Source organism: Alternaria novae-zelandiae (genome assembly GCF_023758075.1).
Source record: "Alternaria novae-zelandiae strain BMP 2774 chromosome Unknown scaffold_12, whole genome shotgun sequence".
Classification (NCBI taxonomy): Eukaryota; Fungi; Ascomycota; class Dothideomycetes; order Pleosporales; family Pleosporaceae; genus Alternaria; species Alternaria novae-zelandiae.
The window spans coordinates 458,505-482,126 of NW_026056972.1; the positions used below are offsets into that span (position 1 = coordinate 458,505).

A 23,622-nucleotide genomic window follows, 5' to 3' on the forward strand; every position below is an offset into this window, starting at 1 on the left:
GAGAGATGTTCCTGACTGCAGTATCGACTACAGTGCTAGCTCCGAGCAAGACTACGTGAGCGGTTGGTGTAACTCTTAGGAATATGCCCGAGATTATTGGCATTATTGCAGTCGCGAAATCTGGTGCAGAAAGGACATTCAAAACGTACGTCGCATGTGCTGGAACATTGTCACGAAAGCTCCGTGCTGAGTTGAACAGGTCATTTGCATCCAGAGGTACATTTGATGGCCATCCAGGGTCCCCGTGGAGCAAAGATTTAATCTCGTGACGAAACGTAGAAGATGGGATCGCGATACTAGCCAAAGGGTTTGATGACATGTCGCACCAACCCCTGGCCAAAAACGATGACGAGATTCCAGGTGGCTGGAAATTGAGTGGAGCGGACTCCAGAACAGAGCAATGTGGAGAAGGTATTCTTATCGTAAGGTTGTGGGATTGATCGTCCGGTCGTGGACCATACACTCTTCGGCTATCAAGCAATGATTGTTGGGTGCGTCGATTTTGTGCGCACGTGTACTTATAGCAGTTCCATCTCTTCAGTGTTGTCTCGTATTGTGATTTGCTATTGGAACGTCAGCATAACCTACATCCACCTGCATCGTGACCAGTGGTATATCATAGACTTACCTTGCCAAGAAATTGTGCTCAGTGCGCATTATGTCTCGGACTCCACCAGGAGCTATTAAAGGCCTGTTTTCTGAAAGATACAGGCGCAGAATGTTGGGTTTGTGCATCTCCCATATCCGTTCTGGGATTCGTGGTGATTTTCTTTTCCCCGACATCGTTTCGTTCGGTGAAGTTAACTGTTATCCAACATAAGTGGTCGGCGCGCGCAGAGGCATCGAAATGAGGGTGAATTTGGGTATGCGAAGAAGAAGAATGTTTGAACACCAGGCTGATAGCGGGGCACTTGTCGGATACGTGAGGGACTGCATCACGTGAATGGCGCCTGCCAGCCCTGGGTCCTGTTGGCAAAATCCGATTTCAGCCACATCGTGCATGCATGCCTAACCAATGGTGTCTGCAGTACTTACCGATATATGCAATGTATATAACAGAATCTGGTTTAAAGCTCACACCGGTGGTTGATTCGTCGAAACTGCAACGACTGCGCCTGCTCAAATGAGATTTCGCCACATGCAGCCTGTTCAAAATCAGATTCTGACATGCTGAGCCTCGTCGATTCGAGATTCTAACGTGTGTAGCCTCGTACATTCAGGATCTCGGCACGCTCAGCCTCTGCCAAATGGGATTGCACCACACCTAGCCTGATCTGTATCACGACGCGAAGCTGAAATCCTAAACACCAGCTGCTTTCGTCAATTCTGAACATGAGGACTATGGCAGGAATCTGCTTTCCCAGCATATATGATAGACCGGCGAAGACGTTGATGCACCCACCAACGCGCACATCTTATGATGACCTGGTCAAAAGATAACACAATATCCGTTCTCGCTCTTCTCGCAACATGCATACCAATGTTCGTCCTGATGGCTACATGTCTGTTGCGTCAGCGAAGACGTCGCGCTAGGCAGCGATGTGAGTGACTGGACGAGGAAGCCGCGATAGCAGCGATGCTGACAAAGACAGCCCGAACAGACATTGAAGCGCCATCGGTATTGCCTCGCTTGAAGCCTCTCCATTATGGGCCGATTCGCAGGGAGTCTGCGCTCATGGCATTGATTGTCGTCCAGAGGGAGGTGCAGGTTGCGGATCGTGGGTCTTATCAGTCGACCGGAGTCTGTTGAGGGAAGCAAGTGTCGCGTCCTCTTAGTTTCATTAGCTGCAGAGTCCTTGGAGAAGCCGTTGTTGGGACTTTTGGAGCCATCTGTGTACTTGATGTTGGGCTGGAGATGAGATGGTTTTGTTACACAGGGCTGATAGCTGCCAGGTGCGGAAAGGTTCCGCTAGCGCGAACGCGTAATTGAGAGGCTCAAGCACGCGATCAATGCATTATGCTCACTTCGCGCCAAACCACACTTCAACGACATGCCACCCCACAGTAGAGGGGAGTCCCTTCCTTCGGGGTTCTACTCAAAATCTACGCCTAATCTCCCTACCCTGACGTCATTCGATGGGCAGAGTCGCGAGGACAGCACGGTAACATCCCCTCCACGCTCCGCGACTCGTCCAGGAGCAACTCCTCTATCGCCAATATCGAATAGCGCTCTCTCTGAGGCGGCGTCTGTAGAGGACAACCAAGATGAAGACGAGGACCCTTTCATGGTGGAGGACGTAGTCAGCGAAGATGAAGAGGACGACGAGGAGCCAGCGCCCACGTCTCGACCACTACAGACTTCTAAATCATATAGTCACCTCCCGCGACATACGGCGACTGCGCTGTTTCCACCCTTCTACAACAGGCCTCCCACTCCGCTACCGCCGTCTCCATCATTGACCTCGCTACTTCGCCCCGCCTTCAGCCGCCCAACCTCGAGACCTACAACCCCAGACTCGTCGGATGTTGAAGGGTATACTAGAGCTGGCTCGCATACCACAGGCACAAGCACACCCACGAACCTCGCGAGCTCGGCACGGCATGCGCCGACGGTACCCCGGGCCTCGCCGAAAGTGCCTACATACGAATACTACGGCTTTGCACTGTACCTGGGGAGCTCCGCCGCGTTCCTGATGTATATTCTTTGGGCCTATGTGCCAGCTCCGATGCTGCATCAGATGGGCATTCACTACTACCCGAACCGGTGGTGGGCGCTCGCGGTGCCATGTTGGCTGGTGGTGCTAGTCATCTATATCTACGTTGCCCTTGCAAGCTACAACACGCGCTACCTCACACTACCGCTGAGCAGCTGCGAGAACCTCGTCGATGAATGCGCACAGATAGCCGTTGTCGATCGCATGACTGGGCAGATAGTACGCGACCCGGTGCTAGTCACAGACAAGCTACACGACAAGGACAAGGAAAAAGGCACTAGAGCCAGTGCACCTCCCAGCCGACGAAGCTCATTCTCGGCATATCAATTTAGCGCACAAGATGAAGTGGACTGGAAGGGTTTCTGGAGCACGGGAACAGATGCCGTGATGGATGTGCCAATTGGCGGCGTCTGCGAGATACTCTACGGCCGCGACAGATGAATAACGTATCGTCATTCTGACTACTACTTATTCAGCGCGAATGTCATTCTCGGCCAAAGGTCCCTTGTGCGCGGAAAAAGCTTGTCGCGGGCAGTGGGTCGCTCTAACCCCCACTTACACCTGCCCCTCCCGAACTGCGAGATTCGGAAAGAACCATGCTTGTCAGGCAAGCGCCCCGCTACATCATGAGCTGTTTACTCTTCGGATTGGGCGGATGGCTCCTGCTATCTAGCTGCTGTAGCTTAATCCCGAGCCTGGTTTACTTACTCAGCGGGGCATGCAGCGAGATAGCTGGTATAAGTCCTTCCTGACGTCCGCTTCTACTCTTTCCCCATCCCACCTCTGCTCGTGAGATTCGCCGCCTTGCCCTGGGTTCAATTGCTTCACTCGCTTTCGTGAACAGCTTCCTTCGTTGACAAGCGTTCAATTGCCCACCATGAAGTCTGTCGTCGCGCTTTCCGCTCTCTCCATGCTCGCTGGTGCCGAGGCAGCTGAGACCGTTCTTGGGGCTTACATCTTCCACCGCCATGGCGACCGTACACCAAAAGCTCTTGCTCCTACCAACTTGACTGCTCTTGGTTACGAACAGGTCTACACATCCGGCCAGTACTACCGCTCACGCTACCTGTCCGGCGAGTCCAAGATCCACGGCATCAACGAGGATGAAGTCAAGCTGTCCCAGCTTCAGGTCCAAGCACCCGTCGACAATGTCCTCCAGAACTCAGCCATGGGTTTCCTCCAGGGACTCTACCCCCCTGTTCAAACGGTTCAGACTCTTGCCAATGGCCAGAGTGTACAAGCGCCAATGGATGGCTACCAGCTCATCCCAGTCAACACCATTGAGACTGGCTCGGGCTCCGAGGACAATGGCTGGCTTCAGGATGCCTCGAGCTGCCAGAACGCAAAGACAAGTTCGAACTCCTACTTCGACAGCGAGGCGTACAAGAACCTTGCGTCCAGCTCCAAGGACTTCTACTCTTCCATCGTGCCTTCGATGAATGGCGTGGTCAGCGATGAGCAGGTGTCTTTCAAGAACGCCTACGTCGGTATGTCTCGTCCCAATCCTCATGCACAAGCCAAACTAACATGAACAGTCTACGACACCATCCACGTAGCCGAGATCCACAACTCCAGCATCCCCAACTCCGACGCCCTGACCAACACCACCCTTACCCAACTCCGCACCCTCGCCGACGCCCACGAGTGGGGTCTCGCCTACAACGCCAGCGACAACATGCGCGCAGTCGCCGGCATGCAACTCGCAGGAGAAATCCTCGAGTACATGAACAACATCATCAGCACCTCCGGCTCCAAGAAGTTCGGCATCCAGTTCGGCGCCTACGCAACCTTCATGTCCTTCTTCGGTCTTGCCGACCTGCAGAAGGTCAGCGACGACTTCACCGGCGTAGTCGACTACGCTAGCTCCATGGCCTTCGAGCTCTTCACCAACGCAAATGTTGACTCTGGTTTTCCCAACGGAGATGACCTGCAGGTCCGCTTCCTGTTCCACAACGGCACGGCTAGTAACACTAGTGAACCCACTGTCTTCCCTCTCTTCGGCGGTAGCGAGAACGCTGTCTCGTGGACTACCTTCCAGGATAAGTTGAATGAGTTTGCTATTACGACTACGGAGCAGTGGTGCACTAAGTGTGGTAACACTGCTGGTTCCTGCGCTGCGTTCGTCAAGGACAACGGTGCTACTACTGCGCAGCAGAGTGGAAATGGCAGCAGCGATATCTCGCCTGCAGTTGGTGGTGTTATCGGTGCTTTTGTTACGCTGGCTGTTGTTCTGGGCTCGCTCGCGGCGCTTATGCTGGTTGGTGGGTTCAGGCTTGTTAGCAAGAAGGCGTTGCAGAGGGGTGTTGCGCAGAGCAGTGTTGAGCCTAAGGCTTAGATTCTGCTCAGGGGAGTTGAATGTCAGGTGTGCAGCAGTGAAGCGGAGGACGGGGAATCCGCGTGAGATACCCAAGGGGGTATAGAGGCAGAAGGATCTTGGAAGAGGTTTCACGATCTGCATGATATCAATGAATCAATGAGAACGCCGAAAGGTACCTTGCCAAAAATGTTCAGTCTGCAAGCTTCAGAAAGTATCGTGTATTTGACCAAAATAATGACCACCTCAACCTGAAGAACATAGGCTAAGGATTCGGCAATGCACTTACCGTTCATCTCTTCATTCCACTGTATACTTGCAATACGGGTATAACATATCTCAGCCTATGACCCAGATCCCTTTTACCCACCCTCCCAAACGCCAGCAAATGCATAAAGTCATCTATATCATAACGCGAATTGAAAAGAAAGCCGCTCCTCCCTAGACCTTCAACACACTAAACCTATCCTGCGGCTTGACCTTCGGCGCACCCAGCCCCTTCCTGACCTCATCCAACTGCTCCATGCCACTCTGCTGCTTCCCCTTCTTAACCCTCCTCCCGCTCTTGCCGGCAGTATGGTGACTCCCTAGGAAGTCGTCCATGATACTATCAAAGTCGCCCCGTAGCGGCGGCGCCTCACTACTCGACCACCCACTCATACCGCTCATTTTGCTCATACCACTCATCTTTGACATACCGCTAACCATGGAAGCAGAGTCGTCGTAGCCGTAGTCATCTTCGGGGAAACCATCGTCGTCAGCGTATTCTTCTTCGATCTTGTCGAAGCGCTGGTCGAGCAGTGTGAGGCCTTCTGTGCGGTGGAGCGCGGAAGAGGACATTGAGTACCCGGATGTGGATGTTTTGGCGCCTTTGCGCTTCTTGCGGCGGCCGCCGGCTGTTAGGGCTGAGGCGCCTGTTATGAAGGATTGGTTGTCTGTTGCCGCAGCGGCGCCGCTTCGGGGGTTGCCAGGGGTGGGTTTGGCGGCTTTGACGTCTTGTTTGAACTTTTTGAATTCGTCTAGGTACGCCATGTCTGCTGCGTCAGCGGGGGCGGGCGCTTCGTCTGGTGCGGGTAGGGAGGATGGGTCTGTGGGGTCGTTGTTGGAAGGTCTCTGAGCGCGCAGCTTAGGGGATGAGGCTTTGATTGTATCGTCGGTTTCCCAACCTGGGTCTTCTTCTGAGAGGAAGCGGTCCATGGGGTCTCTATCGTCGGTCTCGTCATCGAAGAGGTCAGCGCTGTCCCATTCTCGTTGGTCGACTTCGAAGCCGTCTTGGGCGAGTTCGTTGAAGATGTCCTCGTCGTCCTCGACGTAGGCTTCGTCCTCGAGCGCCTCGAGCACTTCGCGTAGGCGCGGGTCCATGTCTGGTTGGAAACCCTTGAGGGCATCGGGGATGTTCTGCTGGTCTTGGTAGGTTGTCTTGCGCACGAACTCTGAGGGCGCCATGTCTTCTCCGAAGAGTTCGCTCGCGCTGCTGATGTTGCTGCTCACGCTGAGATCGGCCTGGCTCCTACTGTCGTTCAGCGATGCATCGCGCAGCATATCCGCCAAGTCCATCTTTTGCTTTCCCTTCTTCTCCGCCTTTGGCTCGATGAAGTAGGAGTCGCCGCTACCCGAGCCCAGGTCGCGCATGTGCTGCATGTAGTCGTACTCGGTGTCGTCGTAGTAGATGCCGTAGTTGGCGGCTTCACCCTCGTTCTTCCGCACTTGAGCGCCATATTCGCTTTCTAGTTCGCGTCTCGACTTGATCTTGCTGCGTCCTGTCGCGGCTGAGTATTGCGACGCACGCGAACTTCCTGCGGGCTCGTCGGTTTCGCGTTGATTGGGTGCGGCCCTCTCGGCAAAGACCATCTGCGGGGCATCTTCGTCGTGGATTCGAGGGTCATTTTGGGCGCGGTGGACGAGACGGAAGTTGGTCGCGTTCTTCTTATCGCTGTCGCGGGGTTAGCGGGGTACTTCGAACGCGCATTCAGATTTCTCGACTCACATGAACTTCCGGCGAGGCATCTTGGCGGCTTATGTGAGAGTCGAGGTTGGTTGCTATGGTAGTGGCGAGTGTGCTGTTGTGGAAGTCTGGGGAAGGCGCGCTTACAAAAGGGTCTTCTCAGAAAAAGAATTTAGCGAGGCACTCGGTGAATGACGTGGTGGGGCAACTTCCGTCGCAACTTTCTCTTTCCACCCACCCCTCTATTTGGGCCAAAACCACCACACACCACGCGACAAACCACCTTCAACCGCAAATATGGTGCTCGCGAAATCCAAGAAGAGCGTCGGGCTGGGTAACAGCTTGATGAACGACAGGTTCAGCAAGGGAAAGGGCGACAACCTGCGCAAGGGCAACTTCAACGCCGGTATCGAGCGAACCGGTCAGAATGGCGAGAAGGTGTGTTATCCATACTACAACTTTGCTCTGGATGTTTGCGCACGCGTAGGAACATTGCGCAATGAGTGGCACCCGGTAGAGCATGCGGCCAAACCCATACTAACACCACCCAGTACATCACCAACGAGAAGAAAGAGGCGTCGTACATGAAGATGCGCTCCGTCACCGAGCAAGGCGCCCTCGACGACTTCCTTTCCACGGCAGAGCTGGCCGGTACCGACTTCACCGCCGAGAAGATGAATAACGTCAAGATTATTCACAAGGACCAGAAGAACCCATACCTCCTCTCGCCGCTTGAGGAGCGCAACGTCACCAAGAAGCACAAGGAAAACAGGAATCGACTGACTGTACCGAGGCGACCTCACTGGGATAAAGACACTACACCACAAGAGTTGGACGAGAAAGAGAGGGCATCGCTGCTGCAGTGGCGAAGAGGCTTGGCGGAGCTGCAAGAGAACAACGACCTTCTCCTCACACCGTTCGAGCGCAATCTCGAAGTCTGGAGGCAATTGTGGCGTGTTATTGAACGGTCAGATCTGGTTGTGCAGATTGTGGACGCCCGTAACCCGCTCATGTTCCGGTCAGAGGATTTGGAGGACTACGTCAAGGAGGTGGACCCGAAGAAGAACAACCTGTTGCTGGTCAACAAGGCGGATATGATGACGCTGGAGCAACGGAAAGCATGGGCCGACTACTTCACCGAAGCGGGCATCAACTACAAGTTCTTCTCGGCTGAACTCGCCAAAGAGATGAACGAGGCTCGTGCTGAGTTGGAGGCAAGCGACGACGAGTCGGACGATGCCGGCGACTCTGACGAGCTGGTGACTGATGAAGGCGAAGACTTTGAGGAAGAAGACGACAAGCTCGCAAAAGAAGCCAAGAAGATTGACCTGCAAGACAAGCAGGAAGAGAAGGAAAAGTGGGTGGACGAAGAGACAGTCGATGTACCAGGCGCGAGCCAATCAGAGGCAGACGGCGACGAGCGCACGCGGATATTGACAACAGAGGACCTTGAAGCCCTGTTCCTCCAACATGCGCCTGATGTTGATACCGGACCAAACGGCGAGCCGCGAAAGACTTCAATCGGTCTGGTCGGTTACCCCAACGTCGGAAAGTCGTCCACGATCAACGCGTTGATTGGCGCAAAGAAGGTGTCGGTTTCTGCAACACCCGGAAAGACCAAGCATTTCCAGACCATCCATCTCAGCGACAAGGTCATGCTCTGCGATTGTCCTGGTCTAGTGTTCCCCAACTTCGCCACAACCAAAGCTGAGCTCGTGTGTGCTGGTGTACTTCCAATCGATCAACTTCGCGAGTACACTGGTCCCGCGGGTCTTGTCGCACGTCGCATTCCGCAACCCTTCCTTGAAGCGCTCTACGGAATGAAGATCCACCCCCGACCTATGGAGGAAGGCGGAACTGGTATTCTGACATCCGAAGAAATTCTACGTGCCTACGCTATCGCCAGAGGCTTCTCCACCCAGGGTCTTGGTCAGCCAGACGAGTCTCGAGCGGCGCGATACATCCTCAAGGACTACGTCAAGGGCAAGATTCTCTTCTGCCACCCTCCACCCACCGACCCACCGCTAGACCCCAAGCACTTCAACCGCGAACTCTACGACGTCGACCATCTTCCCGCCAAGCGCCGACACCACCCTCTCGCCTCTCTTCCTGGTAACACCTCCCTCGCCGGTGCACTAGACGATGACATGTCACTGATGGACGACGAGCTCGACGCCGGCGTACCCGTCCAAGGAGAGAAGACACAACGCATGGACAAGCGCTTCTTCGGCCCCGGACAAGGTATGGGTAGGGTTAACCAGCCTTTCCACTACAAGTACAGCGAGCAGGGTAAGGAGCTGAGTGGTAGGAAAGCTAAGATGGTTGCGGCGCTTGAGGCAGATGTCGACCCCACTGAGATGAAGATGAACAGCAAGAAGCACTTCAAGGCCAACAAGAGGAGGGCGAAGAAGGTGCGGTCTGAGTATGTTGATTAGATGTTGACGGGAATGAGGAATGGAAAAGGGAAAAGGAAAGGACGGGAAGGTTATGAATGCATGATCGGCGTTTGGATTTGTGTCTTGGGATGATATACCGGGAATTCAATGCATAGAATATAAAAGTCAAGTTGTCACCTCTTTCTCCTGCTTTGATGCTACGTGCGGCTTATATAATCCTTCTCATTCGAGATAGCTCGCTGGACTATGTCTGTTCAGATGGTGGCTGTAGCGGAGAGCAGGCGCTGGGTCGCAACTTCACGCAGGTCCACCAAGTCATTGGTGCTATTTGCTGAAATCCACGCCAAGCCAAAACTTGCCTAATCGGGACTGCTGTCACGTTTTCTTCGAGACTTGGTACAAAAGTCGCCAGAACACGTGGGATTTACATGATGCATTGTAATGTTGAAATGTCACTGCGATCGATGGTTTAGCGAAGACTTGCCAGAATGGGACAGCGTCCGCCGGAGTGAATGTGTCCACTGTTGTCCACAGCTTCGGCTGTCTTCCCATCATCTCACAACACCAAGGACTTATCTCCCGCCAGTGTATTTTTTTGCCCTTGTCCTTCTCTTTGGGGAAGGGCGAGCCATCACTGTCAAGGGGGTGACATCGCGACAATACCAGAACATCATGTAGTTCACGGATGCACGTCGGGAGAAAGGCTGAGTATGCAGAATGCATATTGTTGTGACCAATAAAGGTATGAGTTGGCAGTTAGCCATTCTCTAGAGGGAGTTAGCTTACGGCACTGCACTGCAATCTCTAGCGCGGAAGAGCAGGTCAGAAAGCAAGGCTGAGAAGTAGCCTTTGCTGCGCCATACTGACCGGACAGCAAATGATTGACATTGGAGGAGAGAATGTTGCACTGCAATCTCTAGCGTGGACGGGCTGTTGCTGACCTCGGGAATGTAAAAGCAGGCTGTGCGCACGATAGGTAGCAGGGGTGTAACCAATGGCAAGTGCTATCTCGTTCAGAGGTTCACCGGAAGGATGTCGCGTATGCAAGTTTATTTGAGGTGCCGCTCTAGTGCTCCCAGCCACCTGTGCACTGCAATTTCTAGTGCGGAAGAACAGATAGAGTGACCAGGCTGAGATGACGAGGCTGTAGGATTCCAGGCATGACAAGCGAACGGTTCTGCACTGCAATGTTCAGCGTAAGAGAGCAGACAGTACACTTCCGAAAGAGGCATCGGGCTCTTGAGCTCTGGGACGAATTTGTGGTTTGATCATGAATCGCATTTTCTACTAAACACCAAAACATCTAGCCCATGTCTAAAATTGAACGCCCAAGATTTGAGAAACCACTTCATAAAGCGGTCCTCCAAAGAAAGAGAAGAAATCATCGGAAGACCCAGAATGAGCGAAGTAGAAATCCAGAAAAGCCCCTGCGAACAGTGTGACATGTCCTCCTGTAGCGCCCATCCCTGTTTCCTGCGGAATTGTTCCATGCCCCGAAATGTGTGACCGATCTGTTTATGCGACGCTGGCGCAGTTGAGGGCGTTGACGTTGACGATACCCTGTTGGTGTTGCAGATTAGTATGAGTTGATGGAGGCGAGCGTGAAAGGGCATGACTTACATCCTCTTGGTCACCGATGTCGCAGCAGCGGATGCTGCCATCGCAGCCGGGCTGCTGGACGCTGATGGGGAGAGTGACGCACTCAAGGGCGCCGACGAGCGCATCCTTGGAAGCGCAGCAGACTGCCCTCTCGTTTCCGCCCTTGCAGATGGTGTTTCCGTTGCCGTTGCCTTGGGGAACAGCGGAGACGGCGACAGCCAGGGAGAGGATGGTGATGAAGAACTGCATGTTGAAGTTGTTGTTGGGATCGAAAGAACGATTGGGAGTTGTAAGAGTGAGTGGTGTTGTGGAAGTGAAGATGCTTGTTGTAGTGATTGTTGTGATGAGCTGATGATTAAACTTGGAGTCGAGGGTGTCAGATCTTATATACACATCTTCCGTGTGCTGAACATCGTGTCTCTTCTGCTCTGAGGTCTTCTTTCTTGTTTCTTTTTCGCGCTGGTCTCATACAGTCCGGTGAGGATACAGGAGATCGTCCAATGGAACGTGCAAGAATGCCAGACCGACAGTTGCTGAGAGCATGTTGAGTGCCAAGCGCAAGCTTTCACGAGACCACTTTGTCTTTTGCATAGTGTCAGAAGCGTTGGGGTAGCAGGGTGAGGTACGACACACTGAAGCGAACCGTGCTTCGATGTTTCGCACATTCGGTACCTGATTCTGCTAAGGGTGCAGTGGCCCCTCTAGCCTCATCAGGGAAAAGAACTACAGCGGATATGGTGATAATCCGCAACCAGAGAGCGGTCAATCTGCTGCATTCTGGAGCTGTCTGTGTTAGTCGCTGCTGTAAGTAACGGATCTACCTTGGGGTGGTGTGGTGGGGGTAGATGTCACGGTGGGGTGCAGCCGTTGTTGCCGCCTCCCGCATGCCACTCGGCTTCTGTGCTAAGCTCGATGAGGAATCGCCTTCCCACACCACGTACCCAGGCAGCGTCAACCTCATCGACCGCCTGAAAGAAGCAGTCTTTGAAGTCCCCCGAGTGGCACGGGAGAGACTCAGCGAAACGACAGCCTCGTCGACCAGCCTCACCGACAGCATCCCCATCGCCTTGGCGCCTCCCCGACCGCCTGAAAGAAGCAAAAGTCATCCAGTACAAGCGCATCTTTTCACGGTTGGCAGATGAACTTTGTATAGCTCTGGCACGACGTGCTATTGAGCTTTGAACATGTCTGGGAGCTATTGACGAGCATCGCAATTAAATTTACAATAGATGGCATTGTCTACCAGAACCATTTCGATGTAGACTTGCTCCTTCTAGATTGGCCTCTACCCCTGCACGACTGGCTGATCGACTTTCGGCTATCTCTAGGTGTCGATCAGACATGGGAAATTCGTGGGGCCGCAAATTCCCATATTGAGATGTTAAACACAAGGGTGACTAGTGAATGAAAGATGTCTGGGCAGATAGATGACACTCCTCTAACAAGATGCACTATTTTGGGACTGCAACAAAGATGGGAACAAAATCCAAGGCGCACTCTGTTCTCCGTTGAAAAGAAGCAAAGCTCTACGCTCGCTCACTGGACGCCACCAAACGGATGCTATCTTCCGACGATTGTTCGGTCGCGCGCGTCGTTGGGAAAAGGACTGTAAGCGAAGGCTACCTGGACATGTTTCCGGTGAGTACATCTTTGCGGTGAGTGTCGTACTATTCTTCCACGTCACGCTCAATCTGATCTATCCACACTGTTTACTGCTAAAGCGTTCCCAACGCATACCTAGTACTCTGATAACGCATACCGACTGTCTAGCGATTGAAGATCTGTCTTCGCACCGGCCCCAGTGACTTCCAAACGCCGATCTGAATCTGGCCGACCAATTCTCTCAGCACATCCACCTTGCCATTCCAGTAGCAAAACATCATAAGCGCCCTTCGGATCATTCCGCTTCGATAGTGACTATTCATCATATTGGTCTACCGGATGGAGTGTGGGACGTAATTTGAAACTCTGCGGTACAATGGCTCGTGGATCTTGCACACCATCCGTCGCAAGAGCAACAATTGTGGAAGGCAGTTTCGCTACTTTGCAGCCATTTGTGCTGAGTACGGAGCGTTAATTCTGCTCTACTTTAAGCGATTCGATAAAATTCTTCTCCTTCTGAACATGGTCCGCTTCAATTTGGCTGCTCGAGAACCAGAAATTGGACGTGAATCCGACGAGGAACAAGATATCTGGGTCTTCGGCATCCTTCCGTTTCGGTCCAAATGCCGCATCGAACCAAAGACACGCGCCCTTGGACCCCGACAGAGCGCGACCCTCGCATTCGAAAATCGTCTCCCGCAAGCTTTGAGCGTATCGGGAGACCTTGACGATGAACTGCTCGATAGTGATGGCTTTTTCATCGGAATTCTCGATGAGCAGAGGCGGTGGGGGTGGATTGTCATCGTACCTCTCCCAGCACTCCCAAGCTTCGACCATGTCAAATGCTACACACATTCGTGAACGCGGTACTTCGGTAACAGCTTCATCAGCTAGGGGGTGCTTTGGATCCACCAGCATCGGCCGCCAGCTCGGCTCGCCCTCTTCATTGGAGTCGATGATTAGAACGGTAGATGGTGGGGCGAGTAGGTCCCAACGTAGGCGGTCTAAAGCACTCGTGTGCAAGAGGCTCTCCTCCTCACGAGGAACCTCTTCAGGAAGGAGGCGGAAGTTCCTACTTGCCTCGGCGAAATCTATCGACCCTGTCGCGATGTGGATTCCATTTGTAGGTTTGCAAGACAGATGTTCTTTGAACAGCCTTTCTCTTTTCATCCATTCTCTCCTGAACTCTTCCGCTGAATTTGACCGGCTAGACATGAAGTGAAGAGGAAAGACATCTTCCATGCCACCACTATACAGGCTCTCCAATCCATCAGCTGAATCATAGTAAAGACAACGGCTCTCCTTTTCCGCCGCCGAACTCACATTCTCAATCTCGTCAATCAACTCTCGCAAGCTTTTCGCATATGCTGAAACTTCTGTGACAAATTGCTCAACAGTGATAGCTCGTCTGTCTGTGTTATGAATGAGTAAAGGTGGTGGACTCTCGTCGATCATACCCAAGCATTCCCAGTGATCGATCATGGCTAGCATGATAGGGATGCGGGAAGTTGGTGGTGAGGTTACTGGGTCTTCGGCTAGAGGATGCTTGGGGTCTGCTAACAGGAGTTTCCAGCATAGCTCGTTTGCTTCGTTGAGCTCGCTTGCTTTGTTGAGGTCGATGACCTCGACTGTCGATGGTGAGGCGAGGACGTTCCATCTCAGACGGTCTAAAGCTTCTGTCCTCAGGCTAACATCGTCGTCTTTGGGTATGGTTTGCAAAGGCAGTGTATCAGAAGAGCTTCTGCTCTCATCAGCTGCGTCGTGGTAGGCTTGCGATACTGCCTGGCCTGGATCGAAGGTTCCCTCGCCGGAAGTGACTGGTGAATTCATCCCGAACTCGCAGCGTCTTACTAGAGGTTTTCGGACAGAATCTTGTGTTGAGAGGGGAGGTTGACGAAGAAGCATGGGACATGCGAGTGCGTCCACGAGATTGCGTCCCTTACTCTAAATTCCGGCAGAATATCGTCCTTCGCCAAGGTGGCGTGGTCGGAAGAATGCCGTCCGCGCAATACCTACCACATGCGACCTTCGTTGGTATCATCGACAATATTGCTCAAAAGTCGGAGAGAACAGTGACATGGTGCTAGAATAATGTTCGCTGAATCTGTTGCTTGTAACATAACCATGACTATGCAAAGGTAGATCGTAGCCCAAAGGGTATCATCGAAAACAACATCAAGAACGCCGGAGGGGCTAAGATGCGTGGCTTTCGACCCGAGTATCAACGGTGACACAACAAAAAAGCTGCTGCGCGGTACATATGCGACTTCGGAAACGCAACCAGTAGGAGGATCACGAGGATATCTTGACAGATGAATATGCCATCTTGAGAATGGGATAAATTTCCCAAATCAGTAGAGCGCTCATGGTGCGACTGATGCTATTGGCAATAGCTTGCTTACGACCTTGGCGGCTTCCACACCATCAGCGGCTGTTCATGAACAGGCCCGCCAAAGCTGGTGAAATCCAGTCGGTAGATCTCGACATATTCGAAGTCATGTTTCTGGTAAAAGCGATGGCCCACGGGGGTAGACGCTAGATAAATCGGAAGACCAAAATCTTTGGCACGCTGCTTTCCCCAATCTAAGAGGAGACTTCCTGCACCTCTGCCCTGGAACTCTGGATGCGTGTATAGCAATTGAAGGTCTAAGATTCGTTAGCATCGAGGCGGGTTGAGTTCGCTCAGCGACACAGATAGCGCGCAAGCCTACAAAGATACGGCCTCTCCCCAATGATCGTTCTCCTTCGCTCTGCCATCCCTTCAAAGAAAATCTTGCAGGCTTCCGCATTCATCCCAGGACCAAGGAGCAGAGGTTGGAACGAAGCGAGTGCGGCCTCGGCGGTTTCGAAGACGTGCCACTTCGCCCATGCTACCATTTGAGCAGTCTCTTCATCGAAAGCCTGGATCAGATGAACACTAGAGTCGTTTTTCCTCGTGTCGATGATCTGCTGGATTCTTTGTTGTGATGCTCCCGGAGGGAAAGGGCCTGGGTTTAGGATGGGACCGAGAGGGTTATCTTTGAAAGCTAGAGACTCGATCTCGCAGCCTCGCGCGATGTCGGTGTCGGAAACCTCCCGCAGAATTATTGTCATGCTAATGAGTATTGATGGAAAAGGAGGATATCGTTGCAGGTGATGTGAAGAGTGGATGCTCTGGTTGCGCGGCTGACTGAGCGCCTTAATAGGGCAGGTGCATCTTGAGTGTCGCCCTTACGCCCTTTTCGTGTCACGTTGCGGAGCGAGCGATACGGCAGCTCAATTTTGCTGCACCGAGTCTGTCTTGAGTGGTACACCGCGGAGGAAAGCAGGACGCATGGATGCGCTTCACCCGAAAATGGCCTTGTTTGTGTCTTTCTACAGAAGACAGGTTCGTCGACGCTACTCGATGTCAGATCAAGTCCTCATAGGAGTGCACACCTTTACTTGCGAGGCCGGTGGGGGGTCACAGCTTTGCCGGGCGGCAGCTGAGCGTGTTGAAGAGGTCTATCCGATCATGAACGGGGCTCTTACTCATAGAGGACCCCTTCAGCGGCTTAGTGTCTGTGTAGAAAGGCAGCAAGAGGCATATTCACCCTGAGCGATCGAACCGGCTGTGCTGTAACCTGTTGCGGCTGCCGTGCTGCCGATGGCCTTCCTTGCTCCTTCGATCCGTGATCAGAGTCGGCCTCAACGCCACTACGGAGTTCGATGTCGTGTGAGAGAGTCACATTGGAAAATGAGATTTTTGCTCCCGACCTAATCAGTGAACAGAGCTGCAGGCGTTTTGGAATGATGGCTTGTGTAACGACGTTTGGCAGCGGCATGTGCAGTCTCGGAAGGGGCGACCGACTGTGCTGATTACATAACATGATTCTTGCATCATGATGGATTATAGCTATCCATGACCTAGGTACACCTACGTGTATGATTCTTTCCTCGTATCTGTTTCTTGTAAACCCCTGGCCCTCTACAATCCTATGGTTGCCATCCACTTCACCCCATAGTACTGCGATGACGCAGAGCGAAACGAGCCACTCACGACTTCCGCAACATCAACAACCTTGACGAAAAGATACTCTCACAAATGAGAGAAATCGCAAGTATAATACACTGGCCCTCTACAAGACGTAGCGCCTTCGTGCCTTTAGCGGCAGACAGCTTGCTCCCATATACCGAATGAGGGCAATCGCTACTTCGAACATCTTTTCTGATCTTGCAGTCCGATCATTTGACTGCATATGGACCGTTCGGAATCATGATGAGTTGTCCATGTTTAGGTACTCCGCGAGCCAACTAAGGTCACGTGATGGGACTCATGGCACGGCTCCGGCGTAATGACTAAAGAAGCTGATTAGAATGTGCTCCCATCAGTGACTTCATGAATACCAGAAGAGAACAGAAGCCATTTCAAGATGGGAAAGATAAACCCACTAGAAAAGCTACACATAACGCGGGAAATGCCGTGAGCGAGTCGTGCACATCGGGTACATCAACCGCGAGCGAGCAGAAACGAGGAAAGCCAAGTGCAGAAAACCGATGACGAGGCTCTGAACGATTTACCCAAGATATAGTTCGGATGAGCCTCATAGGAAGAAGACGATACCTAGGCACATGTGAGTCCCACTAAACCCAGTCTCGGTACAAACAGACCGAGGAAGCAAGTAACGACAACGAAAGAAGCAACGTTACGAACCCCCTGTTCCCCCTTTTGTTCTTTCCCACCTCCCTCTTCAGGTGTATGTAGCCATCACCACTACTACCAAGAGCTAGGTACCAAACATCACACATCCTACACACCGCCCAACGCGGAAAGACCGAAGCCCAAAAGAAATAACCCACCAAAACGCCGGAGCGTATCAAATCTCACACCAACAGCACCACCAAGCAATCGCGATCCAGTATACCGCCATTACTCATCAGCCTGCACTACGGGTACTAGCGCGAGGCCCGAGCTCATCCTTCCGCGGACCCTCTCTCTCCCTCTTTCCTCCCCACTCAAAAATTGTGAATGAGACCCGGCACACCGGCGTTTTGGCAGCGAAAAGTAACGCACAGACGCTCATGGGCAAAACTGTGAAATGGCATGGCAGCGGATGACGCGGATCGAGGATCGTTGATCTAGATTTGCGATGCTTGCTGTGTAACTTTGAGGCTTGTGTGTCGTGTGCGGGACGGGGAGGGTTCTAGAATTTTGCGAAGGGGGCATGGGTTGCAGGTTTTTTGCTTGGACTGGTTATAGTGAAGGATATGCATATGTGGCTATCTCAGTGGGAAGGTTTGTGCCTTTTCGCACTGTCCTTTTGCATTCTGCGTTTCCGCTTGTTTAGCTAGCTGTCTGTTGCTCTCGGGTATAACGGCGTTGCCAGAGTTTGGTCCATGTGTGTGTGTGGGTGTGCGGAAAGCGTTGGGGTTACTATGGTAAGCTCGGAAGCGATGGATGGGGATGAGGCTTTTCAGAATTTCGTCCGGAGATGCGCGGGTTGCTGGGATTGGCTTTGGGTGCGATGCTTGTTCTATTCTACGTACCTGGGTGCTCTGCAAAATTTGAGGAAACCACCGAGGGAGCTTGGGATGCTGCTCACTTGAGCATGTGCAAGGACACGTGGAGGTAGCGTAAAGTTTACGTTTTACCATGACGATTCTTGGAGGCATGTCGCAGATGTCTAGCGTCGGTCGTTTTGTACGAACCTTGAACCTTGTAGTCGTGATGGCGACTTTCCTACCTGAGCATTGATTGTGGCCAGGGCCTCCTACTACCGACGGAGCAGTGGGCTGATCATGGTGCTCCTCCACGTTGTGTCTGCCCAGCAGGCGTTTTATAGGTTGCGGCCAGGTAACCCGTCAAGGTGGGTATCCCTACCCGGAGACACTAGACGCAAGTAAGGGCCAGAACGAGAACGAAGAGGTCGAGAACCTCCGTGCGACGACCCTGCCAGCCCCGAACGGGCCGATCAAGATAAAGTCAAGTTCTGCATGTACGAAATATGGACAAATTGAAAAGACCATGAGCAGGGGCTGCGGTTCAAGTACAACCGGGGTTTGCGCGCAAAACACAGGACAAGTCCGAGCGAGATGATGCAGGAGAGTATGTTACATTACGAATGAGAGTAATAAGAATACAGAAATGGATAACTCCAATGAAACTACGGTGACAAGAGAACGATGTGGGAAGGAGAGCATACTCAATTACCCACACGAATCCAAGCACTAGCTTCGTATCCTACGTGTTTCTTGATCTCGTCTTGCCTATTAGAAGATCATGTCATCGTCAAGTTTTCGTTCCTCGGTGATAAAAGATAGCAGAAGCGAATGGATGCAGAAGAGCTCAATCTAGCGCCCACTGCCCGGCAGTGGAGGGCCCGACAAAACTCTTCCAATTGTAACAAAGAGGCGCATCGTTACCTCTCGAGCTCCAAGTCGTCCTAACCGAGTTCAACGGTAAACGAGCGTCTGGTACATCAAGTGCTATGCAATGAGCCCGATTGAGGCCTGACACATGCCTAGAATGTTCGCATCTGGGGCATCATGCCGGTGGCTACACCGGGCGGCATTACCGGTGCACCGGCAGCCGACGGGCCCATTCGATGAAACATCTGGACCAGGCGCTCTCCAACACTGGGTTCGAGTTCTGTGCCATCCCTCGCAATCTTGACTTCGCGATTCGCATTCCATGGGTTGCGGAGGCCACGAGTGCGGTAAAATGGTAGGCGGTTCGTAGAGACCCACTCGATTTTGAAAGGCTTGCCCCAGCTCTGCGGAACGGCTGAGGTGTCGGCTTCAGTTTGTTGCGGCGCATCGTCTCTCTCAGTCTTGTCGTCATTGTCTTGTGCTTCTTCTTCGCCGTCTGTTTCGGGTAGCTCTGCCTCCCAGAAAATTGTGCCGCGCGCAGAGTCGTCAATGATCCTTCCTCGCGGCGCCCATTCCGTTGCCGGAGTAGCGATCGCCTTTGGCACATCCGTCGCGTCTACGATGGCTTCGGACTTTGGTGCCGAGCCTATGGTGGGAGACCCATCTTCAAGGATTTGCGACGCCATGCGTGCGTAGCCGAAGTACTCGCCCGACTTGTTCGCGGAGAAGATGAGGTAAACGTTTTCAGCAGACTAGATTCTGTCAGTCAACGGTCTTGAATGTGGAGAGGATTGTGCGCTCACCTGGAAAGCCTTGTTCAGGACATCTTCGTTGTGAGACTGTGTGGCCCAGATACCATTCCGAACACTGAGCTCCAGGTCTTGCAGCGTAAGGCTTTTCACGATGAAGTATTTTGTGGCAGTGTCCGCAGATGATTTAACATCTTCAACACTTTTGTGCGATGGCGAGTCAACTGCGTCTTCGGTGGGAGCATCGGTGACATTGTTCTGTGTCGGTGTCGTCGCTCGAGAAGCATTCTTTTGCTGGCCTATCATGGCTGAAGGCGCCGTGGGTACCCCTGATGCCGGAGCAGAGCTGCGTCGAAGGCGGCAGACTAAACGTACGCCGCTGAAGCGTGAGTCGTGGAATCTGTGCATTGCGGCCGTGCAAGATGCTTCTGTGCGGTAGTTGACGAATGCACAGTTGCTCTTAGAAATCAAGAACAGACTTTCAATGTCCTTGGTAGCATCGCGGGAGAAGTGGTCCTTCAAAGCGACTATCGTAGTCCCAGGCGGGAGGTTACCAACCCAAAGTGCGTGCCCAGATTGTTTGGGTTTGCGAGGCGGTCCACGAGGTATGGAGCTCACTGGCCCGGGACGAGGCATGCCTATAAGGTCATCAGTAGCTGTACGCACCATTTTGCGATGTAGACCTGCACAATAGCAGGTCGCGGACTTTGCTTACCTGAAGACTGCGCGAACTGTACGCCGTATGGAGACATGATTGAGCTTGAGTCGCCCATGTAGTTTCCAGTAGTCATTCGAACACCAGGGAAGCCACCATCACCATGCGAATAATCCGCAACATGACCTTGCATACCCGTGTTCGTCGAGCTGGCTTTTCTTTCGTACATTTGGCTCTGAGCACCAAACCCAGGATTGAATTGCCCCTGTTGTCCGTATGGTGCCGGATAATACATGTACTGCGAAGCCTGCTGATAGTTCTGGTAGGGCGACTGCATTGGCGCCACGCCTGCTAGACGAGGCTGGTTTGTCGGGTAGGACGGATAGGCGTTGTACTGTGAGCCTTGTTGAGACATAAAGTGTTGTTGGGGGAGACCTGTAGCGAATCCAGGTCCATAGGAGGCATGAGCGGACATGTTACCGGGCATTTGTAGGTTCTGCCCAAGCTGGTATGCCACAGCTGAGGTGGATGCGCCCGACAGGGAGCGTGGTACTTGCGGGTTCATCGGAGTATTGTCGTTTGCGCCGTAGTTGGGCAATGCGCCTGTCATTGCGCCCATATTAAGTGGTGAAGTACCGTGTTCTTGGGACTGATAGGTTCCGTTCGCGTGCGTTGATGAGCGATGGTCGGGTCGCAATTGACCTTGGGGTAGACTGCTAAGTTGAGAGTAGAACGGATCGTTGCTGTCGGGAGATTTGAGAGACGTGGGAAACGAATTCGAATTGTTTCCGTCACGCGCGAGGCTGGCTGTCGTGTTGTCCATGGTTTGAGACCGTGGACCGGGAGGTAGATCGCCCATGTGTGGCTCGTAAACGACAGGAAGTGGCACCCACTGTTGGACCCAAACGAAAGCCATGTTAGTCCATGTTACAACTAATACAACGAGTCCTAGAAAAACGAATGTGTAAAGGCCCGACTCAACCAAATTTTCCGAACATAGGAGAATACAACGTACCTAATTCTATATCAACGTATCCTTGAAGGGATGTGGCAAGCCGGAAAGGACGATACCCGAAAGTAAGTCGCTTCGTAGGAGAGACGACGATCAAGGTTTGCCAGTGGGTAAGGGAGGCTGTGAGGTGATCGCATGTAAAAAAAGATGCCGGCAGTAGGAGAAACCGTTTGAGGGAAGATGAACGGCTTCGGTTGATGTACTACCTGGAGAAGGAGCTCGCTTAAGGCGGAACGAAGATGATGGTCAGAATTACACGACCACTCAGACGGCAGAAGCGAGCTCTCAAAGCCTTATGAGGTTGGGGACGGCGCAACGGCAGGGACCGCAATGGGCAAGCGTACGTGCGGCAGATAGTAAGAGCTAGGGTCGCAGAGATGGGCTCATTGACTAGCTTAGTAGAAACGGGAAGGCCGCCAGAGGGTTCTCGCGAGCTTTCTGCTTCACTCGCCGCTGGCCGCAGATGCTAGCACGAGCCTGATTGGCTGTCGGCAGGCTGCCCGTGGCTGACAGGATCGATGTGGAGTGACAGGGCCTGAACCGATGCTTTGGAGGCGAAGTGATCACCAAAAGCCCAGCAAGGAGAAGATTGGGTGCCTGAGTCAAGGGAATGTTAGAAAACAAGTGTTGCGGACGTGGTATATCATCGGACGTGGCGAGTGATACCGTTTCTAGAATGCTATGGGCCGATGGCGCTGATCCTAGACTATCTTACCAAAGCTTAGCGGGCCCTTCCTAGCAATCTCCGGCAGGCGCAAATTTAGTGTTTGTTCTGTATACCGAAACGCAAGCTGGTGCTGGCGTCAATTTGTCGAGTGAAAACCTGCGTGGAAAGTAGAAGAAAGTATTGGACTACGAAAGTGCTGAGAGACCATGGTACCAGGGGGTCTGCTAGCACCGGCTTGTATAGTGACAGCATCGCCTAGATCAAGATCATGAAGTAATTCGGCGCCGTCCATAGGAACGGGCCCAACATGCATGCGAGTTGGCGGACCAATCGAGGAGGCTGTATGGATAGTGGAGCAGACGCGACATGCACGAACTGAGCCGCCCAGAAGACTCCGGCCCTCTAGGAAGCAGGGTGAAGCCATGGATGCCGCGTGGACGTGATTAGGGCGTCACGATAATGACCAGGCATGGAGCCAGCCCAGGGAGCTGACAGGGGACCCGGTAAAAGCATCTTGCGGCGTTGTTGAGTGGTGGTAGGCTGGCTCGGCGGTGGTACTCCCCTGGTGACCCTGCGGCGGGAGTGCGTCGAAACGAGGATGGAAGAAAGATGGAGCGGGCAGCTATGGCTGTGGGACCTATACAGGCCTAGCGCCACAGCGCCTGGACGGTGGGCCTCGAGATGACAGCGTTCGCTTCCATGAACGCGAACACGCCGGCGCAAGCCAAAGCTTGACAAGTCTGCACTTGGTTTGGTTCGGCACGCTGCTCGGCAGACGGCTGAAATGAATGGCCCGAAAACCGTTTGCTCAAACATGCAAAGTGGTTCTGGCCTGCGAGTGAGGCCGGTTCGCCACAGTCGGAGTGACCGCTCCATGACAGTGATCTTCCGCCACAGCACAGCCACCACACTTGTTCCCGCGTGGTCATGATCGACACCCGGGCGAGCAATGAATCGAACGTCTGTCCCGTCCGCCGGGGTGCAAGAATGACGGTGGCGTTACAAGAATAGATCCGCAGATCATGAGCTTATTCAATTCATCTCAACTGACGTCTGCTCACTCGGAGAGTTGTTGTCTTGCTCGCATCGGCTGGGTAGCTATGAATGCTGAGATGGGACAGAACTTCGGCCTAATGCAAGATTGCCATGCTAAAATTGCCATGTTCCGTGCAGCCGATGCATGCATTTCCGGTCGCAAGCAGCATGGGAAATGTTAAGCCTTCGCGATACTGCCCACATTACCGCAGTGGCGCTGGTAGCATCCGTTGCAGGGTCCAGCACAGATCCGTCACCATCGAATCAGCGGCCGGTCGCAAACGCGGACGTTGGCACTACCGTACATGGAGCCTCTTCGTATTCAAGAACCCGGCTGGAACCTTGCGGGGCTCCAAGTGCGTGGTGCATAGCAGCTCTGTTGCGAGTACACGTCGGATACAGGCGGTAGGTCCGAATAACGTCGTCCCCGTGGCCACTCGTTACGCATTGCATCGCGTAGCATGCAGCAACGAAGCGACTGAGGCTGTGAAGGATGATCCTTCAATAACGTATCCCCTGTGTCAAGAAATCTTGTACCGATAAACTGCCCAGGACACATGTGCCTCGCCCCTGGCGATCCGTCATCACCCCACATCTCGGGTCTTGCACGTGGTCGGTAAAGCTGGACCCTTGCGAGCGCAAAAATCAATTGCTCCGTCATGAATAG

The 23,622-nt window shown here is 53.0% G+C and overlaps 6 protein-coding genes across 6 annotated transcripts; 2 read left to right on the forward strand and 4 right to left on the reverse strand.

Moving 5' to 3' along the window:
• Positions 1 to 1,991: 1,991 nt before the first annotated feature.
• Positions 1,992 to 3,095, forward strand: J4E88_006294 (uncharacterized protein; the record flags this gene model as incomplete). The annotated part of the gene is made up of 1 exon (XM_049399922.1): positions 1,992 to 3,095. The coding sequence occupies one exon, from the start codon at positions 1,992 to 1,994 to the stop codon at positions 3,093 to 3,095; it is 1,104 nt and encodes a 367-aa protein (XP_049254233.1).
• Positions 3,096 to 5,409: 2,314 nt separating this feature from the next.
• Positions 5,410 to 6,975, reverse strand: J4E88_006295 (uncharacterized protein; the record flags this gene model as incomplete). Its single annotated transcript, XM_049399923.1, has 2 exons — positions 5,410 to 6,901; positions 6,956 to 6,975. The coding sequence occupies 2 exons, from the start codon at positions 6,973 to 6,975 to the stop codon at positions 5,410 to 5,412; spliced, it is 1,512 nt and encodes a 503-aa protein (XP_049254234.1).
• A 235-nt stretch (positions 6,976 to 7,210) lies between these two features.
• Positions 7,211 to 9,348, forward strand: J4E88_006296 (uncharacterized protein; the record flags this gene model as incomplete). The annotated part of the gene is made up of 2 exons (XM_049399924.1): positions 7,211 to 7,351; positions 7,465 to 9,348. The coding sequence occupies 2 exons, from the start codon at positions 7,211 to 7,213 to the stop codon at positions 9,346 to 9,348; spliced, it is 2,025 nt and encodes a 674-aa protein (XP_049254235.1).
• Positions 9,349 to 10,824: 1,476 nt separating this feature from the next.
• J4E88_006297 (uncharacterized protein) lies at positions 10,825 to 11,157 on the reverse strand (the record flags this gene model as incomplete). Its single annotated transcript, XM_049399925.1, has 2 exons — positions 10,825 to 10,869; positions 10,930 to 11,157. The coding sequence occupies 2 exons, from the start codon at positions 11,155 to 11,157 to the stop codon at positions 10,825 to 10,827; spliced, it is 273 nt and encodes a 90-aa protein (XP_049254236.1).
• Positions 11,158 to 12,981: 1,824 nt separating this feature from the next.
• On the reverse strand, positions 12,982 to 14,340 carry J4E88_006298 (uncharacterized protein; the record flags this gene model as incomplete). The annotated part of the gene is made up of 1 exon (XM_049399926.1): positions 12,982 to 14,340. One exon carries the CDS (start codon positions 14,338 to 14,340, stop codon positions 12,982 to 12,984), a length of 1,359 nt encoding a protein of 452 aa, XP_049254237.1.
• Positions 14,341 to 18,989: 4,649 nt separating this feature from the next.
• J4E88_006299 (uncharacterized protein) lies at positions 18,990 to 20,860 on the reverse strand (the record flags this gene model as incomplete). The annotated part of the gene is made up of 3 exons (XM_049399927.1): positions 18,990 to 19,589; positions 19,641 to 20,224; positions 20,302 to 20,860. The coding sequence occupies 3 exons, from the start codon at positions 20,858 to 20,860 to the stop codon at positions 18,990 to 18,992; spliced, it is 1,743 nt and encodes a 580-aa protein (XP_049254238.1).
• Between the last annotated feature and the right edge of the window lie 2,762 nt (positions 20,861 to 23,622).